Consider the following 25485-nt stretch of genomic DNA (forward strand, 5'->3'; position numbering starts at 1 on the left):
CCAGAATAGAGCCTGAGAAACTTTGTTGGGTGCTATTTTATAGGTTTGCAAAACGAATTTTACCCTGTAATTCAAACATGTGTGGGGGTTTTTACCCCATGAAGATTGAATTCATTTATAACAAATTCTGGCTGGAAGAAACTTGTCTTGTTGTTAAATACTTGTATTGTGCAGCTCCTCAAGACACCAGGCAGGGATTGGAGCCCCAGTGCGACACACACAAAACAAAAAGACGATTCTTGTCCCACACATTTGTCAAAGTATGTAACAAAAGACAACATGTAGATACAGGAAACAGATGGGAGGAAGCCAATGGCATGGGGCAACAGTGAGAGCTATATATGTGCTGTGTGTCAGGGATAGAACTGCCCCCCAAAAGTTAGGCTGGCAAGCATACAAATGGGGCCAGCAGAGCATCATGGAGCCAATAAGCCTGATGGCTGTCTCCTCCAAGTATAAACTTAGGGCAGCAGAGAATCATTAGATATCCTCTTTTTTTCCATCAGAATGGTATCCCCCCATTATCACTGCTCTTTTTACACAGCCTTTGTTTATTCTTCACTCTGTCTGTGCTCTACTCCATTTGTCACCCTCATTTTCACTGGGTTTCTTTTCTCTGATCCCTTTCTGCCCCTTTCCTCCCCAGTTTTTCCTAAGTAGAAATTGAACCCAGAACCCACTTTAAAATCCCCACCCCATTTAAATGGGTTTGCAAATGGGCAAAGCTCCTAACTAAGAAATATCTCTTGTCTTCTTTTATACTTTCAGTATTCAGTAATCTCTCTCTCCCTCCTGACTTTTCATTTCAGATCTGTATTTTAGAACCACAGCAGAGCATAGAGAAAATTTAACAATTAATGGTACCAAGGTTAAAGACCATGATGGTTCCACATAATACAAATTGTGTTCCAAAGGACGAATAGCTCATACATATTTGCAATCAGATACATCATTCAAAGACATTCATTATTCAAGCAAATTACATGTAGATATGTGTAAAATATGGTATACTTGTACATAACGCTAATATATTGTTACAGACCAGTTCACAATGCAGTTTCATGCTGTGTAGTTAGACGACGTCTCATTTGACTTAACAATCATGTTTTTTAATGAACTAGCTGGGTTTCCAGATCCCTTTTATAGGCACATTGAATGTTTGTTTGCTGTACTAAAAATCTTCTTTCATCCCACCTAGGCCAGTGCCTAGTTTGGAAAATTTACCATTACTCCCTGCAGCTTGACTCAGATATAGGAAGCAGGGGTCATGTAGCAAGGGACCAATTCTGATCTTACTGATTTGGGTGGAAGCAGGATCAGACCCTCAATATTTGAAGATAGAGCTATAGCAAAGTTAATTACTATCACCCCTCGTTTGTCTACCCCAGACGTTCTCAACCTTTTTCTTCCTGAGCTCCCCCCGCTTCCCCAACATGCTATAAAACTCACCGGTCCACCTGTGCCACAGTAACTGGTTTTCTGCATATAAAAGCCAGGGCTGGGTTTAGTAGGTAGCAAGCAGGGCAATTGCCTGGGGCTCCATGCCACAGGGGCCCCCACGAAGCTACATTGCTCAGGCTTCAGTTTCAGCCCTGGGTGGCAGGACTCAGGGACCTGGCTTCAGCCCCATGTGATGGGGCTTCAGCTTTCTTCCCTGGGCCCCAGCGAGTCTAATGCTGGCTCTGCTTGGAGGCCCCTCTGAAACCTGATTGAGGCCCCCTAGGGAGCCCCGGACTCCTGGTTGAGGATCACTGGTCTACCCCACCGTTTATCCATCCCATCCCCCTGAAAATCTACCAGATGTGGATAGTATTCTCTGAAGAGTGAAAAAGTATTATCAGAGATATTCCCACTGTTATATGGAATAGCTACCCAGAGAATAAGACCCTAAATCTCATTCGTTTACCTTTTCTGTCTTATTTAATCATAATGATAATACTTAGCACCTATATATAGCACTTTGCATCTTTTAAGCACTGTACAAACAGCACCTTCTTAATTTCTACAAACCCCTAAGAGGTGAGGTAACTAACTACTGTGGAGCAAGATTCTTTCCTGTCATCTGATTTCTTTATGCCACCTGCCACCCTAGCAACATGAAGGGACCAGAAAACTGTCTTATCTCCCTTGCTGGGGATTCCCCAAGCTTGTAGGAATACCATGTTGAGCCTGAGGCTCTTGTGCCACCCATCCCATGGTATAGTGGTCATTTTGGGGAGGACTGAGATCTGAGTGCTACTGCACTCCAGCTATTCTGTACTGGTGTAATGGTCCCTTGGGGTCAAAGCCAGCTAACTTTAGAGCAGACCTCAGGCTGCAGTAAACTACATGAGGGTTGGGGTTGGCATAGAACTAGCCCCAGAATCAGGGAGTCACAACTAGCTCCTCTGCCCCCACATCAACAGGATCCACATCAACTACATCCACCGAAAATGAAGGACAGCCTATTCCAAATTATGGAATATCTAGTGGACTGCTTCCCTCCAAGATCCTTCTCGAGCGGGACAGCTTTGATTCATTCCATGTCACTAGAAGCCATAGAGTGGATGACAAACCTGGACATCAGCCTTTAATGTTCCTTTTCAAGTTGCCATACCAAAAAACTGCATCCAATGGACAATGGGTGCAGCTGAAAATCCAGCCCATTATCTTTATTTTATAGAGAGAAAACAGACACAAAGATTAGGTGATCTATCCAAGGCCACAAAGTAAACCAATGACACAGCTAGGATTAGAATTCAAGAGTCTGTGACTCCCAGCCCCATTCTGACTTAACTAGACCAGTGGATCTCAGTCTTTTTTTTTTTTTTTTTTGGACTGTGACCCTTAAAATGAAGACGAGATGGGTAAGATAGTCTCATGCTGCTGCATGGGATGATTTTGGGATATGAGGCTGATGGAATTCAGAGGTAGCCCTCAGGGCTTGTCTACACAAACACTTAGTTTCCAGAAAACTGGGATATAAATCTCCTGTACACTGAATATCCATGTGAACCCTATTGCAGTGCACTAAAAGATCCATAGTGCACTTTGATCTTCCCTGCTTTGAAATGGGAATAGATTAAAAGTGCACTATAGAACTATTATTGCATGGCCGGAGAGTCCTCACAGACAGTTAGTGTGTGACAAGATAGAACAGGGTAGATTACACTGCAGCTTGCCACAAACTAAGTATTCATATCAATATCCCCTAAAATTGTGCATAGCTCTGTGGTTGCCATCTACACGGGTGAATTTCACCCACAGGGACTATCATGGATGGGTCACAGAAAGATAGGACAAAGCTGCTTTTACACACCTTTGACTTCATTGCAACTACTGTGCTTTTACACAGAAAGTAGAGCTAATTTCTTCCAGGAATGAAGTACAGTATTTAGTTTATTCAGGTTCTGGTATACCTTTAATAAGATCTCATTTTGGTATACCTTTCAGTACTGCATATCTCTCCATAGGAAGGAAATACCTCATTTTAAACCCAAATTTGCCTCCATCCCCACATAACCCTAATGTTCCTTCACTTGCACTATTGTGAAATATTTATATCAGAAATAGTAATCCATGGAACTAAGTTTATTATGTTAAAAAAATAGATCCCATGTCATGTAAAGCCCCCAGCATCCCTATGTTATTTGTGTTCCATATTCCAGCCTTGGCAGGCATATCTGATCACTGCTGCACATTTTAGCCAATATAGACCAACTAAAAAGAACATTCTGTATTATTGTTGAGGAAATGCTTCACAAAGGAAAAAAAACAAAATTATATTCTCAGAAGGATGTTTTAAAAAAGGAAAGGCATAATGTGAGTCACTTGCACTCTCACTTCCACTCTCCAGTCAGTTTTATGCTTCAACAGCTTTCTCAGTCAGATCCTTTTAAATACCCACTAAACACTGTTGATTTCATTGTTCCAGGATTTCTCCCTAGAGGTTAATAGTGTGTTTAGAGCTGAAAGTCAAACCATATCTGAAGATGTGTGCAGGAGGGCAAACTGAAGTTTTATGTAAATTCAGTTAAGAACTCCTAAAAATATATAAAAGATTGAAATTCACCCCAACGCAAAGTCTATGCCTCACCTTAAACATTCAAAATTCAGCATAAATGAAACTTAAATGGTGCTATAGACTTTGTGCTGGCCTTCTGCACAGGAGTGAATTTCACCCTTATTTTGTAAATGTACCAATACAGTGATCAAACATAAACACAAAAAGCCAAATTCCGGAGCTCTCGAGTTATTTTTACTCAACGTACTCAGGCAAGACTTCCATTTTAGTCTGAAGTTGCTCAGGATATGTGCTGGTTTAAATAAGAGAAGAATTTGGGCCAAAGGGAGGTTGGCTATGTGAGAGTTGAGTAAAAAGTGACTGAGGACTCCAGGGTTTAGCTCAAAGGTAAATGTATAATTTTTATATATTTTTTGCTTGAAAGTAGTGGCTGTATTTTTCCTCCAGGTGATTGCCGTGCATAGTCAGGATTGTATGGCAGCAGGATCCATACTCAGCAGGGTAGTATCACAAACTTAGCACGATGTGCAGTGATAGAACACAATGAGTGCCAATATTATGATTTTTTTAAAAAATCAGAGTGGCAGATGCTAACTAATATGAATGATGTCACATAATAAATGTGTCAGATGGTAAAAACAGTATCCGATTGTCTTGCCTTTCTGTGTTGGCTCACTCATTTCTAATAGTGCCTGTGAGTGGATGGGATAGGAGACAGTTTCCATGATCTGATCTGACACACATTGCAGACGTTGAGTCATGTACATCTGTCTTTCGTGGTCAAAGGAGTAATCTTTCCAGCCAAGCCTATACTTGATTTTCATGTTGACCTAAGTCCACCATCGTGAACCTTAGATTAGTGGGTCACTTGCATGCTTTCGCTGTGAACAAGAAGTAAAATGTGTAGGTTTTCTGAAAGTTTAGTTTAATTGTTTGTTTCATGCCATCAGTCAGGCCTGTCATTCAGTGCCAGAGGGGGTGAGTGGTACAGAGTAACAATAAAGGAGATGAAAAACTATACTGTATAAATGATAAATATAACTGACCCAAATGTCAATTTTTTGGATCATGGAGGGAGCATGGGATAGGGACATTAAACATTAATTTGTTAAAGCACCACAGTTAAAACTCAGCAGAGAACACCATGAATTTAAATTCATAGAATTGCTGCCTAATTCTTTTCTCGGAGGGGAGAACATGAGAGAGTAGGGGGTCTGTGGACCATATAGGGGATGTAGTCTGTGAAGGCAGCAGATGCATTAGAAACTCAGCAGCTATCTTGGCAAATTCTGCACTATTTCCACCCAGCTCCCTCCCACTGCCTTGATGTGGAGCCAGTCCCACTCCTTTTCCAGTGCCCTTATCTCTCAGAGGGGGAGAGAGGGCACAGATGGGGAGTTACTGCTGGTCCCAGCAGCACTAATGTGCCAGCAGATTTTCATGAGAACTTTGCCTGTTAGAGGAGAATGCTAAAAAGTCTGATGGCTCCTGGGAGTCCCCTTTTTCATTCCCCAGCTATTTCTCCATGCCAAAGCCTCTGAACCCCAATCTTGCAGCACTGGGTCAGTGAGTCCTTCACAGTTTCTGGAGGCAAGTGAGTGCTTTCAGTGAAGCTCCTGCTCTTCCCCTTCCACCTCTTTGGAGTCTTTCCTGTTGCATTTTGCTCCTCTTTGTGGTAATTAGCAGCAGTTAGCCCAAGGTTTGAACAGCACTTTGCAGATGCAAAGTTTGTATGGCATTAACACTAACAGTCAGAAAGATTCTGATTTCACTTACTCTGGTGTAAATCTGGAGGGCCACCTTTGACTTCACTGCAGCTACTCTGGTTTAACATCAATATTAGTGAAAGCAGAACCTGGCCCAGCACATTTAATCCAATTTATCCCAAACAACAGTGGCTGGGATTTTATAATAGCTTTCTGTTAATCCTAGAGATCACCATTTATTTAACTAATTTTATATCACCCAGTAATTCTACTGATGCTTCAGAATTTGGAGCATCTGACTTAATATGCACAAGCATAGTTTTCTGTAATCAATGTTTAAAAATGTGTCTCTTTGTTGCAGACGACTGAATAAAAATGGAATTCGGGAAATTCAGAATCATGCATTTAATGGAACCCACTTGGATGAGCTGTAACTATTCTTATTATTTGGTATTCAGCACAACAATTACTGGGAAATAGTAACCGTAGCAAAGTTATTTATCCCTGTTTGTCTTATTGTTATGTTTTACAGAAATCTTAGTGATAATCACAATCTAGAAAAATTACCTAATGAGGTTTTCCAAGGAGCCAATGGCCCAGTTGTTCTGTAAGTAACAGTCAGATGTTCTTTTCCTCATTATTAACTCTCTATTAGAGATGGGCTCTAGACACAAAATTCAAATTTGGTGGCAGATCTGAATTTCAAATACCCAAAAATTCAGGAGTGTTCAGGTTTGGAGGTTTGTTTCCTCATGTAAAATGTGGATTTGGATCCAGGTTCAGATTTTATAAATATGGATCAGGTTCAGATTTCATATTCCCCCACAAAGTTTAGGAGAGTTTGAATCCAGGGTTTTATTTAATGTTTATCTCCACTTTTTATTAAGCTCTGTTAAAAAGTGGCTATAATGCACTTTATGCAAAAGGCTACACTACTTATTTTCCTTTGTTGTTTTGATCCAATCCAAAGTGGGGAGATCGTCAGCTATTGGACATTGTCCTAATCCGTTAACTTCAGTGGAGCTTGGACAACTTGAACCAGCTGAGAATCTACCCTTACATCTTTGGAGCCTATATCTAAAGCTGAAAATCATACCATGCATAATTTCACTAATCTTTTCTTCTCTGCACATGTTATTTAGGGGAAAGTAACCCATGCAGAAAGGTTCCATAGCAATGAGAATTCTCATAGATCTCTGTCCTTCCTTTTTAATGCATTTAACAATGCACTTCTTCTAAATTTTCTGCAACCGCAAAGCTGTCATCAAGTGTCCAGCAGCAGTACTCACTGTTTTATCAACCCTTTGTTTGCCCCCTAAAACACTGTGCTCAACTGCTTTTACTTCTTATTGTAACACTTTATATTATTAATTGTCATATACATGGCTGACACTGGGAAGCAGAGGGCAGCTGGTAACATTATCTCAAGCTCAGGTTTAGTACAGATCTGAGACTTATTTGCAAGTGTGAGCCGTTGCTCATGCTTCTATTCACAATTTCATGTGAGCAGCAACAGAAGGTGCATGATTCCTTTTTCAGCACCAGCCCATCTATGTATCTGTCTCTCTTCCCTCAGGGCTCACATCCAGCATGCCTCAGGCTGGTAGGAGAGAGGCATGGGTTACTCAAGTGAGTGAAGCGGGGTGGGAGGACTGCAATTCTAGCTGGCAATGCTCATGGGTGCTGCCAAGCTCCTTGTGCCCTCCCCTAGCCCATATTAGCAGCAGCTGCCCTTAGAATTGGGGGAAGGACATTTTATTATTTCAGTGTCAGAAAAGATTTTAGTGTGGCTAGAAAACATAAAAATGAGAGAGAAAAATAGTACATTTAACTTCAGAATCAGATAAGAACTCTTCTGTAGTGTTTATATCTGTGCTTGCCATACCCTCCCTCCATGCTTGGATGTTCAGTGAAGACCTAGTATAAAGCACTACCTTAGGAGTTCCTCCATATTTTTTCCTCCCACTTTTAACATTGGATAGCTACCAGTCCCTATACATGCCTTTAACCTTTGGATAAACTTCTTATTAAAGCATCTTCTGAGCACCAACACAATTGCTCTTTCTTTGGGGAAAAGATAATGCATTGCCTTTGCAAGCTGGAGCCAATACAATCATATTCTGATGGTTTATCAAATTGATTTGGCTGTAGTTCGGATTCATTTGATAGTTCAAATTCAGACACTGAATTATTTGTATAGGAATTATTCTGTTCTATTAATAATGCATCCACAGTTATATGGATGGTATATTGCCTTTTTATCCTGACTGAGAATCATGAAAGAAAGGTCTTCCAGTCATCTGTCACCATAGTGTACACCAGAAATGTGTTTTCACTTATGGAAATGATTGATCTGTAATAACATCTAAGCTGGGAAAAACAGAATTGCTCATATCAAATTTGTGGTGCAGACTGCAATATTTTATTAGATGGTACATCTAATTGTCTTATCTCTTGTTCTTCCTAAACCAGTATCTAGTTGGCAATTAGCATCTCCTTGTATCTTACATCTCAAAATATTGAAATAATGTAAAAGGTTCATAGTGTCATAGATGTTAAGATCAGAAGGGACCACTGTGATCATCTAATTTGAGCTCCTGTATAGCACAGGCCATAGAATTTCACCCAGTAATCCCGGCATCAAGCCCATAATGTCTGGTTGCCTTAGAGCATATCTTTTAAAAATACATCCAATCTTGATTTAAAGACTTCAAGTGATAGATAATCCCCCACATCCTTAAGTAAGTTCCAATGGATAATCATCCTTACTGTTAAAAATGTGCACTTTATTTCCAGTTGAATGATTCCAGCATCAACATTCACCAATTCATGGCATTAGCAGTGAAGCTTTGTTGCTACCAGGTCAATGAGTCACAGGAGGCTCTTGAGGGGTATCCCAATCCCTACCTCTCTGTGAGCCATAGAGCAACCACGTACTCCCCTCTTATGCCTTACCCCAATCCCTAACTACAATCCTGAAGGTGGGATGGGGTAATCTTATTTAGGTCTGAAAAGAATAATCAGCTGACAGCACTATTTCTTTCATCAGGTTTTGCTGATCCTAATAAGAAAACAAGGGGGAAGGGATAATTGTACGGGAGCCCAGCCACACTATTCCTGCAATTTCTACATTGGCTCCTGAGTCCTGACAGGCCTACTAAGATTATGCTTACACTGCACACCTTATAATCGTGCGGTTATGCTGCTGCAGCCACGCCATTGTAAGGTGCGTTGTGTAGTCGCTCTTTATTGCCAGGAGAGAGCTCCACTTCCAATGAGGGGTGGTAGCTTCATCTCTGGGAGCATGGCTCCTACCGACGAAGCACTGGCCACACCAGCACTTTTCGTCATTAAAACTTTTGTCGTTTAGGGGGGTGCCAGTGTAGACAAAGCCTAAGCCTGATGCAGAGCTGCCCCAATGGTCCTTTTCGTCATTAAAACTTTTGTCGTTTAGTGGGGTGCCAGTGTAGACAAAGCCTAAGCCTGATGCAGAGCTGCCCCAATGGTCCTCTTAAGGTCTGCAGGCAAACAGTGACAGGACAGTAGCTATCTATTCCAATTGATTAGTCACCATATGCTCTCTGGATAGGTTTTTAGGCACTACTGTGATCCACTTGGGTGCCACCTAATCCTGTAGGCTCCTAAACTCACTCAGCCCTTAAATGTTTGCAATAAAAGTTTCCTAAGCATCTGTGGTTTTGCCTCTGGGCATGCTCACTGCTGCCTCACTCAAGGAGCGATTCACAAACAAGGGAAGATAATTCAGCCACCTAACTTGCATGTGGGGGCCACTCAGGTAGGCATGCTTATATGCCACCTACCAGGTCAGGCACCTGAGGCAACTTCACAGAACAGCTGGGAAGGGGAAGGCCCTCCCTTATAACTTTTAGCACAGTGGTAGGCGTCTCACCTGGGAACTGGGAGTGGAAGAATTGATTTGAAACATCTCCCATGAGTGCTCTAACCACTAAACTATAGAGTGATCATGCTTTCTCTGGCCCAATTATTTAATTAAAGTGGAACAACTTCAATAGGAGAGACTGAGGGAGCCTCACATGAGAATATTTGACTCTAAATGTGAATGTCATTCACACCAATTGTATGAAACTTATTATTGACATTTGATCTCCCCAACTACTGAATGTACTACTACTGAAAGTGGCCACTAGATGTATCTCATAATAAAAATAACTTGTGCCTATTGTGTAATTTATATCAAATGAAATATTGCCATGATATAGAAAAGTTATCAATGAAATAGAGACTGAATGTTTTGAGGATGGAGAAAAGCTATGCTTCCAAATTAGGTCAGCTCATCTACTTCATTAGGGCAAGCTCTTTTCTTTGATAACACAAGTCAGAGAACATAACAATGTGGGGCACATATCTGACTGCAGGAAGGATTGGGCAACATATTGCTTGGTTCATTTTACTGCTATTGTTAAAGGAAGCAGCATGCTCCCCTGCTTTCCCATGTTGATGGACACAGCATATACAGTAGGCAGATGGCCCAGCCGGGCATGCCCCCTCATTAGCAGACAGTGCCCCATATGAGATGTGTTATGCCAATTATAACTCTCTAGAACACTGGGGAGAAATCCTGCACTGCTCCTTGACAGCAGGTGAAGGACCACTGGCCTCCTTCCAGTATCTGTGCAGCACAAGGAAGGATTTTGTGTTTACATCACAGGATATTTTCCCTCTCATTGCCTGTCTAGTTCTTTTTATAATAACTTTATAGTTGTAGCCTCCATCACTACCTTTGATAGTCCATTTCACAAGTAACTGCCTTCCACATAAATACATTTATTTGCACCTTCTGTAATGCTCGCTCTATTCTGAGCTTCAGTCTCTTCTCTCTCTCCTTTTTGAACCTGTTACCCTCTGGAAATGTTTTGTTGTTTTCACTCCTAGAAATTTGAAGCTCATCTTTTTAATGAACACAAAACTTAATTTTCCCAACCTTTCCACACAGTTGCTACCTCCCATGTACCTATCTGTTGCTTTCTGCATTTTGTTCCAGTTCCTCATTTTCCTTCCCATAATAAGGTGTCCAGGATTGTCCATAATAATAATTCAGGTGTGATTTCATCAGCCCTTTTTATAGTGCTATAATAATCTTCCTCACTGATTGGTGCATTTCAGTATTTCCTAAACCCTGCCTCACAAAGAGCTAATGGTTTTCAGTTGTCATGTACCAGATCCTTTATTGCTACTAGAGAATGTAGATTATTTGTCTTCTATTTTTAATGAATCTATAATACTCAACAATAGTCTTCAATGAACATCAGCTCGGGTCTCCCACTTTAAGCCCAGTCTCTATTTTTTTCTTTGGTACTGACCCACTCAATCATTTTTTCATCATCTACAAGCAGGCACACTTTTGTGTTTGTTTCCTCCTCCTTTTCATTGATTTATAGTTTCAAAAAGACTGGACTTAATGTCCGCTACTGATCTTCCCTTCTTAGCATTTTCCTTCCACCTGATTTGTGCTGGTATATTTCAACTTTGGTTACTAAAGCAATTTTTTTTATCCAGGCTAGAATTTCACCATCAATAGCTGCTTTCTAATGTTATAAGCAGTTTCTTTCATTCTTTTTTATGCACTGCTCTGTTGCAAGCCTTCTTGAAGCCCAGTTATATGGTCTTTTGTTTCACACTTGTTGACCCTTATTGTCACCATCTCAAGGAAAATAATCCTATTTGTTAAGCATGCTTTCCCCCTTCAGAGACCAAGCCATGACTGTCTTTGATGTCTGTACCTGTCCAAATCTTCTCTTATTTGGTTTCACATCAGTGATTTTTAGAATCTTTTCGAGGCAGACATCAGATGAACGAAATGAGAAAGTACAACGTCATCCTCTGATCCTGTTTTCAATGTGGCTGTCCAGACAGCTTCTTTCCAATCACTAGTCTCTTATAATGGGCAGGAGCCAAAAATGTCTCTAAATTGAGGGGTGGGAGAGGGTTGTTAATTTATCTCTTTGCTGAGAGTATTATATGTCTTAAAGGGATATTTCAAAGACAAGAATCAGTTTCCTGCCTGCCTATGGATTAGAAAATATTAAGAAGCTAAGAGCACGATCTACCTACAATTTAAAAAAGCTGCCTGCCTTAGAGAACTTTGTTGCACTGATTGAGGCTAACCTCACCTATCCTAGCCATTGCTGTGCATTCACAAGTTGGAAAAGACAAATGTGAGTAATTTCATTTTTCTTTGCATTTCTGACTGTTGATGGTGAATCAAATAATTAAACTTAATCCATGGAAAAGAGATTAAAGCTAGGTATGGAGTTTTCCCCCAAGTATTTATAATACAAATACATTTGTATATACTGAGAGCAAAGTACATATTAGGGGCCAGATAATCTGCTACTGTAAATGGTCATGCCTGCATTAACATTAGTTAGTTGCAGTACATTCAGTAAGGCCCAATGGGCTTTGCTGGGATGGGCCCTTCAGGAGCCACATTGAAGCCCTTGCAGGGGAGACAACTTTCTAACCTGTTGTGAGAGGCAGACAGAGAGACAACAGGGTGAAATTCTGAACCCATTGAAGTCACTGGGAGTTTTGGCTTTGACTTCAGCAGGTTGATCATAGGGAGTGATGGAAATAATGGACCCAAGGTGGCACACAAATGCACATATTGATCATACATTAACATAAATGTTGTAGGGATACTGTATTTATCCACAGATTTAAATGCCCCGATATGTATGCATTGATACACATGTTTAAATCCCTGATCCTTAAATGGGATCTGTTACTGTACCCTGTGGAATCCCACTGAAGTCAGGTAAGGGGGTGATCTTTTCAGGCTCCTAAATCGGTTTGTCTTGTTGCTTCTGGCTTGCAATCAGCAGAATGCATTGAGTCTTCACGGGTTCTCATCAAGTATTTTCATGTCATCAGGTATTCTTAAAGTTCTGCACATTAATTAGTTTAATCAACTCATAAATCCCCTCAGTTTATATAATTGATAAAGCTGTAGGTGGTGTTCAGAATCCATACAAACTTTTGATATCAATGCAAGCTCTTCTTTTGTTGGATATCCTTAAAAAGATAGGAATTGCCATGTCAGAACAATCCACATTCTAGTTGTCTAGAATCCTTTGTTCAGACATGGCCTATGTGTAGGGCTTGACAGAAAATTAAAACAAAACAAAAAATACAAAGCCCTTAGACTACTACACTAATTTAAATTTTATACTTTTTATTAATTTTATCAAACAGTGAAAAACATTTGGGCTCCCTTGTGCTGGTAGATAATAAATATCACCTTCAGACACTACAGTGCTATCTGTCTTAAGAATGTGAGTCTAATGGTTGAGGCTATAATAATAAGGGGAAAATCTAGCAGAAATTGTTATTTATTGCCCAGTGTGACTCCAGAATACTGGACTCTTTGGTGGGAGAGTTTATCAGATGATGATATTTTCACCTATATCTCCAGTTACCAGGTTTCTGTGGTTAATAAACAGCAATGAGTCTGATCCTGCCACCTTGAAGCTAATGGGACCTTTGCCATTGATTTCAGTGGAAGCAGGATTAGACTCAATTTCTTCACTTGGTGGTGAATGAATTCTATGTTTTCCTTTCCCACAAAAGAAGGATTTAGTCAGGTTTCATGATCAGCTACAATATCCAGTTATTTGGTGTTTGTAATACAGCAGCTAGAGATGCCCATGTTTGTGTTGTGTTGTGATGTTTCCAGCAAGAACTGTACCTCATGATGGAAGAAATACCTTTGGAGCTAAAAATGAGGCAGTGCTACAAAACCAAAAGAGAGCAGAACTGCATTAAAATTCCTCTCACTGACCTCTCAAAGCTCTGTTATTTCCCATTAGAAAAAGTGTTTCCTTGTCAAGACATATTTCCTTTCTTAAGAAAAACAAATATTTGTTCAACATCATCATAGTACTTGTCTCTCTCACACAGAAGATAGTTTGTGGTTTACTGTGGCTCCAGAAAAAAAAATCTGTATTCCAATCCCTGCTCCAGAGAATATGCCTATATCTACACTACAAAATTATGTCAACCTAACTTAGGCCGGCATACAGCCACCACAGTTATGAAACCACTTATGTGTGTGTGCACACTTGGCTCCTTGTGTCAGTGATGTACATCCTCTTTAGGAGCGTTTGTGTCAATTGTATTGGCAGTGAGCACCATTGCGCAATGCCTCCTGAAAGCCAGTAACAGTCGACGTAAGCAATGCAGTGTCTACACTGACACTACATCAACCTGATTATATTGACCATGACTCTATGTCCCACTGTTACCCCCCAAATCAGACTCTAGGCACCCTCACAATGGCCTGCCTATATCTGTAACGCACTTGTCAAATTGTCTGTTTTGGCAGGTGAAAGGGGATGGCCTGCCCTAGAGGAATTGCCAGAGTTTTACTAAGGGTTTTCCTCTGACCTTTGGAAAACTTCCCCAGGATAGACTAACTGTTGACTCTTGGGAGGACACGGATACAGCATTCCAATCAAAGTATTGACACTCAGGCATTAATTCTTCAAAAAACAAAATAATCTTTATTCAATATACCTATATTCCCCAATACAATAAACCTTAAAAGCATATATCAAGAAACAAAACACAAATCCTATTAGCACAGCTATGCATGTCAAAGTACCCAATACTGCAATACCATAGAGTTGGAAATGGCTTTCAAGTGGGTACATTCTACATACAATTATCAGTCACATGTAGAATGCTGACAGCAAGTTCTTACTTAAACATTAAAATGGTATACATAGTAATAAACTAGTGATTAAAAAAATTAATCGCAATTAATCGCATGATTAAAAATATTTTTTAATCGTAATTAATTTTTTGACTTAATCGCGTGAGTTGACTGTCAGCTCATTTCTGATCTTCCTTCTTCCTCTCCTGCTTCTGTGCCTGCTCTTATCTTGACTGACTCAAGCCTGTCAGCTCTATGCCTTATATACAGGTTTTGGTCTATTCTGATTGGTTGCTTCCTCAATCCGTATATACAGGTTGCTTTCCTCAATCCTTTGGTCTATTCTGATTGGTTGTTTACTCAATCCTTATGATTAGCAAACCCATCCACCAGCCATCTTTAAGCCTTCCCTGATTGGTCTGTTCTTATGAACCAATCACAGCCGCTGAACTCATCTGTCAATCAAAGCCGGACCTGATTGAAAACCTGCACCATGCTTGACTGACCCCTCCTGTCAGGTTTTGGAGTGACCTTTACCTAACCTCAGTCCACACCCTGCCTACCAACACACCAGTCATTGGCAGAACTGTTTAAAGCTACCAGCTCACTGTCCTTGGCTGTATGTCAACATTGACTGCACCCTTAAAATTAACAGACTTATAAAACTATAAATCATCACCTTATTTCTTTAATATATTGTGACAAAGTTCCTCCTCTATCTTGGTGGGTCCTGCACTTATTGGCGGATTTTCTTGCCTCAGAGATTCACCATGTGGGTTGGGGAACAGCCCAGAGACCTTCCCCTCTGGAAGAACCCACAGTCCAGGTCAATTGGGAGGTTTGGGGGGAATCCGGGCCCGCCCTCTACTCCGGGTTCCAGCCCAGGGCCCTGTGAACTGCAGCTGTCTATAGTGCCTCCTGTAACAGCTGCATGACAGCTACAACTCCCTGGGCTACTTCCCCATGGCCTCCTCCAAACACCTTCCTTATTCTCACCACAGGACCTTCCTCCTGGTGTCTGATAACGCTTGTGCTCCTCAGTCCTCCAGCAGCACACCCTCTCACTCTCAGCTCCTTGCACCTCTTGCTCCCAGCTCCTCACACTCGCACCACAAACTGAAGTGAGCTCCTTTTTAAAACCCAGGTGCCCTGATTAGCCTGCCTTAATTGATTCTAGCAGCTTCTTCTTAATTGGCTCCAAGTGTCCTAATTAGCCTGCCTGCCTTAACTGGTTCTAGCAGTTTCCTGATTACTCTAGTGCAGCCCCTGCTCTGGTCACTCAGGGAACAGAAAACTACTCATCCAGTGACCAGTATATTTGCCCTCTACCAGACTCCTGTACTCCACTGGTCTGGGTCTGTCACAATATACTTACAGTAATTCATCGCTTAATGTTGTAGTTATATTCCTGAAAAAATGCTACTTTAATCGAAACAATGTTAAGCGAATCCAATTTCCCTATAAGAATTAATGTAAATAGGGGAGGTTAGGTTCCAGGGACATATTTTAAGCTTGGTTGAGGTGGTGGAGTCAGAGAGTGGAAGAGGGTGGATATTTCCCAGGGAATGCCTTACTGCTAAATGATGAACTAGCACTAAGCTAAGCCATCAAGGGTTAACACGTTGTGAATGTAGCATCACACTCTACAAGGCAGCAACAATGGAGGGAAGAGACACAGCATGGCAGAGAGAGACAGAGTCACCCACTGTGTGTGTGTGTGTGTGTGTGTGTGTGTGTGTGTGTGTGAGAGAGAGAGAGAGAGAGAGAGAGACCGTATGTGTGAGCGAGAGAGAGACGAGCATTGCCCCTTTAAGTATGCTGACCGCACTCTAAGTACACTGCCTTTTTAAGTAGATCAGCAAGTTGAGACAGCAACTACTCCCAGCAAGCTCCCTCCGCCCTGAGCCCTGTCGTGTCCCCCCCCTACTCTGTGGAGATGGGGTGCAGGAGTGGGAGGGAGGGGGACACCGTGATATTAGCACCCCTCTACTCCCACCCCCCTGCGCAGCAAGCAGGAGGCTCACGGGAGCAGCTCCAAGGCAGAGGGCAGGAGCAACACATGGCAGTGGGGGAAGGGACAGCTGAACTGCCCGGCAATTGATAGCCTGCTGGGCGGCTACCACACAGGGAACTTAGGGGAGCTGATAGGGGGGCTGCTGGTCCACCCTGGTTCCAAGACCCCACCAGCTAGTTCCAATGGGCTGCTCTTTCTGCAAGCAGTGGACAAAGCAGGTGGCTACCAAACGATGTTATAAGGGAGCATTGCGCAACTTTAAACGATCATGTTCTCTAATTGATCAGTAACATAACAACAAAACATTAACCGGGACGATGTTAAGTGAGGAGTTACCGAATTTATTAACTCTTACTGTTATGGTCTACTGTTGCCACCCTCTTTTGATTTTTCCCCTTTTCAGTTAATGGTGGCAAAGCAGTTTTTTGTTTTTGTTTTTGTTTGAGTGCTGTGCTTGGAAACAAAAGAAAGCAGCTCAAAACCCTTCGTATCACCTCAGGAAGGTAGTGCTATTAAGGCCTTTGTCTACACTACACAGTTTTTTTGACAAAAGTCAGCTTTCGTCAACAAAACAGTGGAGGTGTACAGACTACAATGCTCCTCCCACTGATTTAACTCTCCTGCTACACCAACAAAATAAAACGAAGTCAATGAGAGGTGTAGAGCTTTTTGCGACAAAGTTTGATCGATGCAGTGTCAGTGTAAATAGTGCGCTTGCTTATGTCATTCTAATTAGCCTCCAGGAGGTGTCCCACAATGCCCATCATGACCACTCTGGTCAGCAGTTTGAAATCGCTGCCCTGAAGGTACACAGCCATGTGCCCCTCCCCCATTTAAAGGCCCGGGAATTTTAAAAATTCATTTTCCTGTTTGCTCAGCGTGGACAGTTCACACAGCATCTTCCCAGCTAACCATGCCAGCTTTCAGCAGTGGATGTACTCTCACCTGGAATACACCGGAGCTGTTGGATCTGCTGGGTCTGTGGGAAGAGGAGGCTGTGCAGTCACAGCTTCATTCAAGCTGTAGGAAATTTGATACCTACAGGCTCATTGCTAGTGGGATGCAAGAGAAGGGGCATAAAAGGGACACACAGCAGTATTGTGCTAAGATCAAGGAGCTGAGGCAGGCGTACCAGAAGGCAAGGGAGGCCAACCGTTGCTCTGGTGCGGTGCCGAAGACATGGTGCTTCTACAAGGAACTGCATGCCATTTTTGGTAGTGACCCAATCTTGACTGCCAAGAGCCCTGTGGACACTTTGGGGGGACTAGAGGTAGCGGCCAGTGGAGTCAACCCCAAGGACAAAGTGGTAGATGAGAAAATCGAGTTGGAGGAGGATGTGGAACACATGACAGGGCCGTTCAGTGGCACGGTGCATCAGGACCTCTTTTTGACTCCGGAGGGGTCTAGCCAGTCCCAGCAGTCCAGCTCTGGTGTACATGAAGCAGGGGATGCGAGCTCTGGTAAGCATTTTGCTTTGATACTGCATTGTGAGAGGAGATTGAACTCCCATGTACTTTGTTATATGGTAGAGGAGGGATAAGGAACAGAAATGAACAAATAAGCCTATGCAGCTATGCAGTGGGGCCTGGTGGAAAAGTACACTGGGATGTCTCGGGAATCCTCCATAGTGATATCTAGGAAACTTTCCTATAGGTATTCTGCAATCCACTGCCAAAGGTCCGTTGGCAGAGCTGCCTTGTTTCTTCCCTGAAGGAAACTTTGCCATGGCAACCAGCAAATATTTCTGCAGGGACCAAAGCAGCACACAGGTGAGCAGCATATAGACCTGGTCGGAAGCTGCACACATGCAGGAGATGCACCTTTGCATTCTGGGTTCCCTCAAGAGTGAGATATTGGGTTTGATTACCCTAATTGGTACCTGGAAAAGGGTGCCAATATTCAGAATACTCTCCCTAGGCTTGTGTAGTGTCCCTCTTTGCAAACAACCCTTTGTCCCTTCTTGCCCATTCCCCCTTCCCAACTCTCCCCCCCAACCAAACTCACCATATTTCCGACTCTCTCCAAGCTGTGTGCTAGCAAAGGGACAATGAGAAAGGGGTGTGTTTAACTTTTGTGATTCACAGCTGTGAGAGAACTCACAATACTGTCTTTGTTCATTGTATCTTTGGCTTCTGCAGATGTATCCTTGAGGACCCAGTCCAACACACTGGTGGAGTGCCTCCACCAGATAAGGCGGCGAACCAGGAGAAGTAAGGGGATATGTTTTGCGAACTGCTGCAGTCAACAGATGCAGCAGATAGTGAAACAAGAACTTGGAGGTATACAATCAATGAAAGACTCAGGCTGGATAGCCTGGAAAGGAGGGCCAGACAGAGGTGCTCAAGTCCCTCATGACGCTGCAGTCTTAGCACATCCATGCACGACTCGCCATGCACCCAATACAGAACTCTGTTCCATGTATTTTAAAGAATCCTTATTGAGGTTGCAGAAACAAACCATCATGATGTGTAGAAAGAATAGTAAATATGGCAGGCGAGCAGCTTGGCTTAACAGTGAAATCTTTGCTGATCTTAAACACAAAAAGGAAGCTTACAAGAAGTGGAAGATTAGACAAATGACCAGGTAGGAGTATAAAAATATTGCTCAGGCATGCAGGAGTGAAATCAGTGAAATCACACTTGGAGTTGCAGCTAGCAAAAGATGTTCAGAATAACAAGAAGGGTTTCTTCAGGTATGTTAGCAACAAGAAGAAGGTCAAGGAAAGTGTGGGCCTCTTACTGAATGAGGGAGGCAACCTAGCGACAAAGGATGTGGAAAAAGCTAATGTACTCAGTGCTTTTTTTTTGCCTCTCTCTTCACGAACAAGGTCAGCTCCCAGACTTCTGCACTGGGCAGTACAGTATGGGGAGGAGTTGACCAGCCTTCTGTGGAGAAAGAAGTGGTTCAGGACTATTTAGAAAAGCTGGATGAGCACAAGTCCATTGGGCACTGCATCCGAGGGTGGTAACGGAGTTGGCGGATGTGATTGCAGAGCCATTGACCATTATCTTTGAAAACTCATGGCAATCGGGGGAGGTCCCAGATGACTGGAAAAAGGCTAATGTAGTGCCCATCTTTAAAAAAGGGAAGAAGGAGGATCCGGGGAACTACAGGCCAGTCAGCCTCACCTCAGTCCCTGGAAAAATCATGGAGCAGATCCTCAAGGAATTAGTTATGAAGCACTTAGAGGAGAGGAAACTGATCAGGAACAGTCAGCATGGATTCACCAAGGGCAAGTCATGTCTGACTAAACTAATTGCCTTCTATGACGAGATAACTGGCTCTATGGATGAGGGGAAAGCAGTGGACGTGTTATTCCTTGACTTTAGCAAAGCTTTTGATACGGTCTCCCACAGTATTCTTGCCGCCAAGTTAAAGAAGTATGGGCTGGATGAATGGACTATAAGGTGGATAGAAAGCTGGCTAGATCGTCGGGCTCAACAGGTAGTGATCAATGGCTCCATGTCTAGTTGGCAGCCGGTATCAAGCGGAGTGCCCCAAGGGTTGGTCCTGGGGCCAGCTTTGTTCATTAATATTAATGAACAAATATTAAGATATTAATTAATATCTTCATTAATGATCTGGAGGACAGCATGGACTGCACCCTCAACAAGTTTGCAGATGACACTAAACTGGGAGAAGTGGTAGATATGCTGGAGGGTAGGGATAGGATACAGAGGGACCTAGACAAATTAGAGGATTGGACCAAAAGAAATCTGATGAGGTTCAACAAGGACAAGAGCAGTCCTGAACTTAGGACGGAAGAATCCCATGCACTGCTACAGACTAGGGACCAAATGGCAGCAGTTCTGCAGAGAAGGACCTAGGGGTTACAGTGGATGAGAAGCTGGATATGAGTCGACAGTGTGCCCTTGTTGCCAAGGAGGTTAACGGCATTTGGGGCTGTATAAGTAGGGGCATTGCCAGCAGATCGAGGGACGTGATCATTCCCCTCTATTCTGCATTGATGAGGCCTCATCTGGAGTACTGTGTCCAGTTTTGGGCCCCACACTACAAAAAGGATGTGGAAAAATTGGAAAGAGTCCAGTGGAGGGCAACAAAAATGATTAGGGGGCTGGAGCACATGTCTTATGAGGAGAGGCTGAGGGAACTGGGATTGTTTAGTCTGCAGAAGAGAAGAATGAGGGGGGATTTGATAGCTGCTTTCAACTACCTGAAAGGGGATTCCAAAGAGGATGGATCTAGACCAGGGGTTCTCAAACTGGGGGTCAGGACCCCTCAGGGGGTCATGAGGTTATTACATGAGGCATCGCGAGCTGTCAGCCTCCACCCCAAACTCCACTCTGCCTTCAGCATTTATAATGGTGTTAAATAAATAAAAAAGTATTTTTAATTTATCTGGGGGGGTCACACTCAGAAGCTTGCTGTATGAAAGAAATCACCAGTACAGAAGTTTGAGAATCACTGATCTAGACTGTTGTCAGTGGTACCAGATGACAGAATAAGGAGTAATGGTCTCAAGTTACAGTGCGGGAGGTTTAGGTTGGATATTAGGAAAAACTTTTGCACCAGGAGGGTGGTGAAGGACTGGAATGGGTTACCTAGGGAGGTGGTGGAATCTCCTTCCTTAGAGGTTTTTAAGATCAGGCTTGACAAAGCCCTGGCTGGGATGATTTAGTTGGGGATTGGTCTTGCTTTGAGCAGGGGGTTGGACTAGATGATTCTATGCCCTCCTCAAACTCCCCCACCACATTCCTCACATGTTTCCAGTCCCTTGCAGTACTCTGTGCACTCCACCCCTAGGGACTGGTTTCACAATGAAAGCTGGAGTTACAAGCAGCTGTGAGAACAATAACCGAGAGACTTTTCCTCATTACCATGTCCCCTGTTTGATAAAATATTTGTTTATTGTCCTGCTATTAAACTTTAGTCTTTGAAATAAAATGAGTCTTTATTTGTGTCATACACATGTTAGTTGGTGCTGACATTCAAACACAGTGGTTATAGGCAGGAATATTTGCTCAGTACAATTAACGCTCAGGAATCAGGCACTACAGGGGTCATTCAAGGGAGCAAGCAAACATTGCCTGGCTGAATGCATCACATAAAGACACATTACTGGGAATAATTGTCAAAATGCTCCTTCAAAGCCTTCCTAATTCTAATAGTCTCCCACCGTGCCCCTCTAATTGCCATAGTATCTGGCTGCTCAAAATCAGCAGCCACCCAATCTACCTCAGCACTTTACCCCTGGGGAAACTTTTCCCTCTTCACTTCACAAATGTTATGCAGAAAACAGCAGGCTGCTATGACCAGCCGAATATTTTCCTCATTGAGGTCTAACCTGCCAAAAAGGCAGGGCTAGTGACCTTATAATCTGCCAAAGGCACATTCAGCGATCATTCAGCACCTGTTGAGCCTGTTGTTGAAGCACTCCTTGCTGCTATCTAGGTTCCTGATGTAAAGCTTCATGAGCCATGGGAGGAAGGCGTATGCAGGGTCTCCAAGGATCACTATGGGCATTTCCACATCCCCAATTTGAATGTCCTGGTCTGGAAATAAAGTCCCAGCATGCAGATTTCTATACAGTCCAGTGTTCCTAAAGATGCACACATGCACGTTCCCTGACCACCCTGCATGGATGTCAGTGAAATGGCCCCAGTGATCCACCAGTGCCTGCAAGACCATGGAGAAGTAACCCTTCTGGTTGATGTACTCCATTGCAAGATGGTTTGGGGCCAAAATTGGGTATGCATTCCATCTGTCACCCAGCCGCAGTTTGGGAATCCGATTGCCTCAATGCCATCTTTTATTTCCTGCACACTACCCAGAGTCACAGTCCTTCATAGCAGGAGGTGATTAATGGCCCTGCATCACCATAGCCCCCACAATGTACTTTCCAACTCCTAACTGATTCGTGACTGACACCATAGTTGCCAGCTTCCACACAGCGATCACTACTCATTTTTCCACAGTGAAAGCAGCTCTCATTCTGGTGTCCTTGCACTGCAGTGCTGGGGCAAGCTCTGCACACAGTTCCAGGATGGTGCATTTGCATATCCGAAAGTTCTACAGCCACTGCTCATCATCCCATACATGCATCACACTGTGATACCACCATTCGGTGCTTGTTTCCTGAGCCCAGTACTGACAGTCCACCATGTGCAGCTACTCTCTGAATGCCAGCAGCAATCTTGAATTATTTCTTTCAATGGTACACAGTAGGGCAGGCACTACTGGTTCACTTTTTGATTCAGAGCTCATGAAATACTTCAGGACCAGTCACATTGTGTTCATCATGCTCATCACCAGACTGGTCAGCAGTTCAGAATCCATGCTAATGCACCCATAATGCACCACAATCCATTCCCACAGCTCCCAGCAGCAGAGGGTGGTGAGTGGCACAGTGAAATATTTACCCACGATGCAACACTTTCTCTGTTGATTCAAGAGCAACAACTCCATCAACACAAGGAGCATTTTGTGGGCGTGCACATCCGATGTAATTAAAGTGGCTTATGATCATCAGTGTAACTTATATCGACTTAACTCCATAATGTAGACACAGTATAAATCAGCACAGAGAGGCACTTACATCGGCAGGAACCAAATTTAAATAAAGACACTTCCACAGGTAGGTTGATGCAAGGCAGCTTCCATCAACCTAACCCTGCAGTGTAGACCAGGCCTATATCTAAGGTATGTGGATAGTGGCATTAGCTTCTTTCTAGACTGCATTCCCTCTTTCAAAATCAAGTCTCTTATAATTTAAAAAAAATGGAGCACAACATTAATTTTCAAAACTTTCTCCAAATTGTTTATTTTTAATTAAGCTACTGAGAAGTCAAGAAAAGCTTATCTGGAGCAAGTCATTCAAGCAGAGACAACATGGAGAAAGGATTCTATTGAAGTCCCATCCTTATATTGAAATAACAGAGAGGTTTTAATTCAGGAAAGTAGTGATATACTTTGAATCTGAACCTCAAAATCTTTTGCATGCACGTTAGCTTAGATATAGGGTATAGGATGTAGTAGATACACCTGCTTCCATGTCAAAGCATTTTCTGTGTCTGACACAAGCTCTGTGTGTACTCAAGACTGTTCAATTGTTTTGAAGAGTCCTTAATGACATGTTCAACCCCACGGTGATGATTGTTTGATCAAGGACTACACTTGATAAGTGGAAGAGAGATTATTCATTATCATCATGAGAGTACTGGTGTCACTTGACTTCATCATACATTATCCCAATACTATTATTTCTCCTTTCAAGATTAGATCTAGGATGTGATTTGTCAGGGAGAATAAAAATTATCTGCCTGATAACCTGGATTATCCATTTTTAAGGATGTTTAAGCCTTATGGTTGTCACACAAGAACCCTCAGAGGATGTTCAGGGTCAGATCCTCAGCCCCATCTGGCTGCTCCAGTGATTCAAAACTACCCTAACAGCAGTTAAGCAACATTCTGAGGAATCTGCTCTACTGGAGAATCTTTAGGTGGTGAAAGCTGCCACAGTGGCGCCTATGCTATCCTCTCTCACACCAAAGCACCCCTACATGTCAGTGATCCCTGGCTCCCAGAAGAACCCCTTTGGGGCCATGGGCAACCAATCTAAGTTACAGGAGCCCTGTGGCTGTTCTAACTTGTGTAGGGGATCTGGTCAAAAATGGACCAGCCTCAGGATCCAGGACTTGTAAAGATGAATTAAAGATAAGTCAGCTTTGTCCTTCCCACTCAAGCTCCCTGGTCTTGCACAACACATGGCTCAGTTGGCCCATAAGCTCTGGCCCTAAGATCTAATTTTTTGAGAGCTTATGGCTATAACATTGGTCTATAAAATCATAATACTAAAAAGTCTGATGTTGATCTAATAAAAGATACACTGCATTTTATACTAACTTGTATAAAGTTTCCTTTGCAGGCTGTGTTGGAGGCCCTCCTTCATCTGTGATTCAAAAAATAATTTCCTCCTGTCTATATGTCCCTGAAGCTGACAATTCCCAGCAGGAACTTCAGCCATCGTTTTGATTGTTTTGACATAAAGATTAGCTTCTATCTAAAAGAATCATGATGATATGACTTTCTTCTTACATTTGAAATTGTCTACACTATGAAATTATGTTGACCTAACTTACAGCCATCGCAGTTACTTGTGTGTGTGTACACTTGGGTCCTTGTGTCAGCGGTGTGTGTCCCCACCAGGAGCACTTGTATTGATTGTATTGTCAGTGTGGGGCATTGTGAGATGGCTCCTGAAGACCAATAACAGTCAGCATAAGAAACACAGTATCTACACTGATACTCAGGAAGGTGGTGTTACTAAATGGACATAGAGAGACACTTATGTTGGCAGGAGCCAAATTTAAGCACAAAACTTCTGAGTTCTAATGCTGGCTTTTGTGACCTTGAGCAAATTACTTAATCTGACTGTGCCTCAATTCAAATTCCTTTAAGGGATCCTGTGTATTCTAAGAGAAACTTACTCTTGCTCTTCATTGTACAAGAACAGGTAGCTATGAATGGTACTGTGCGAGGGAAAATTACTGATTTGTAATTATAGTTAAGTTTTCAAGATATTGTTGACTTTATAAACTATTTCACTATGGAAATGCCCCTGAATACTTTAGGAAGAGGAACTTCAGAGAACGATTCAAATCCCTTTCCTTTAAAAAAGCAGATTTCTAATTACCATGAAAGATAACTAAAATGAACAGTTACTCTATGGCACTGTGGTGATGAAAAAGTACAGAAAATAATTCCAGACACAGGGTAATTTTTTTTGCAAAAATGCCTAAGTGACTTAAGTTCCTAAGTCCCATTAGGACCCTTAGCGGCTCCCTAAGTCACTTTTGAAAATGATACTTAATTGCCAAGGTCAATAGGCACTTTGAACTTTTTACCCTCAGTCTTTACCATGAAATACTGTAATTGTCTGTGATTCCAGTCTTACAGAGTGACTGGCAGTTTTATTTGATCTTTTTTCATGCTAAATACGTTTTTGTTTTTAGGGGGAAAAAATTAAATTGGGATATGCAGAGCTAACATGTGCCCCCTCTTTCACACTGGAAACTAGAATGGATCCCTTGCAATATAATATATAACAAAA

The 25485-nt window shown here is 42.4% G+C and overlaps 1 protein-coding gene across 1 annotated transcript in view; it reads left to right on the top strand.

Moving 5' to 3' along the window:
* Positions 1-25485, top strand: part of LOC112126063 (follicle-stimulating hormone receptor) — a 157269-nt gene that overhangs the window by 127435 nt on the left and 4349 nt on the right. Inside the window, exons 7-9 of the mRNA XM_024224453.2 lie at positions 6071-6139; positions 6242-6316; positions 11721-11906. Of these exons, the coding sequence (XP_024080221.2) occupies positions 6071-6139; positions 6242-6316; positions 11721-11906 (330 nt within the window). The remainder of the gene's footprint in view (positions 1-6070; positions 6140-6241; positions 6317-11720; positions 11907-25485) is intronic.

The sequence above is a fragment of the Terrapene carolina genome, unplaced genomic scaffold (assembly GCF_002925995.2).
Source record: "Terrapene carolina triunguis isolate 2854851 unplaced genomic scaffold, T_m_triunguis-2.0 Scaffold125, whole genome shotgun sequence".
Taxonomy (NCBI): Eukaryota; Metazoa; Chordata; order Testudines; family Emydidae; genus Terrapene; species Terrapene triunguis.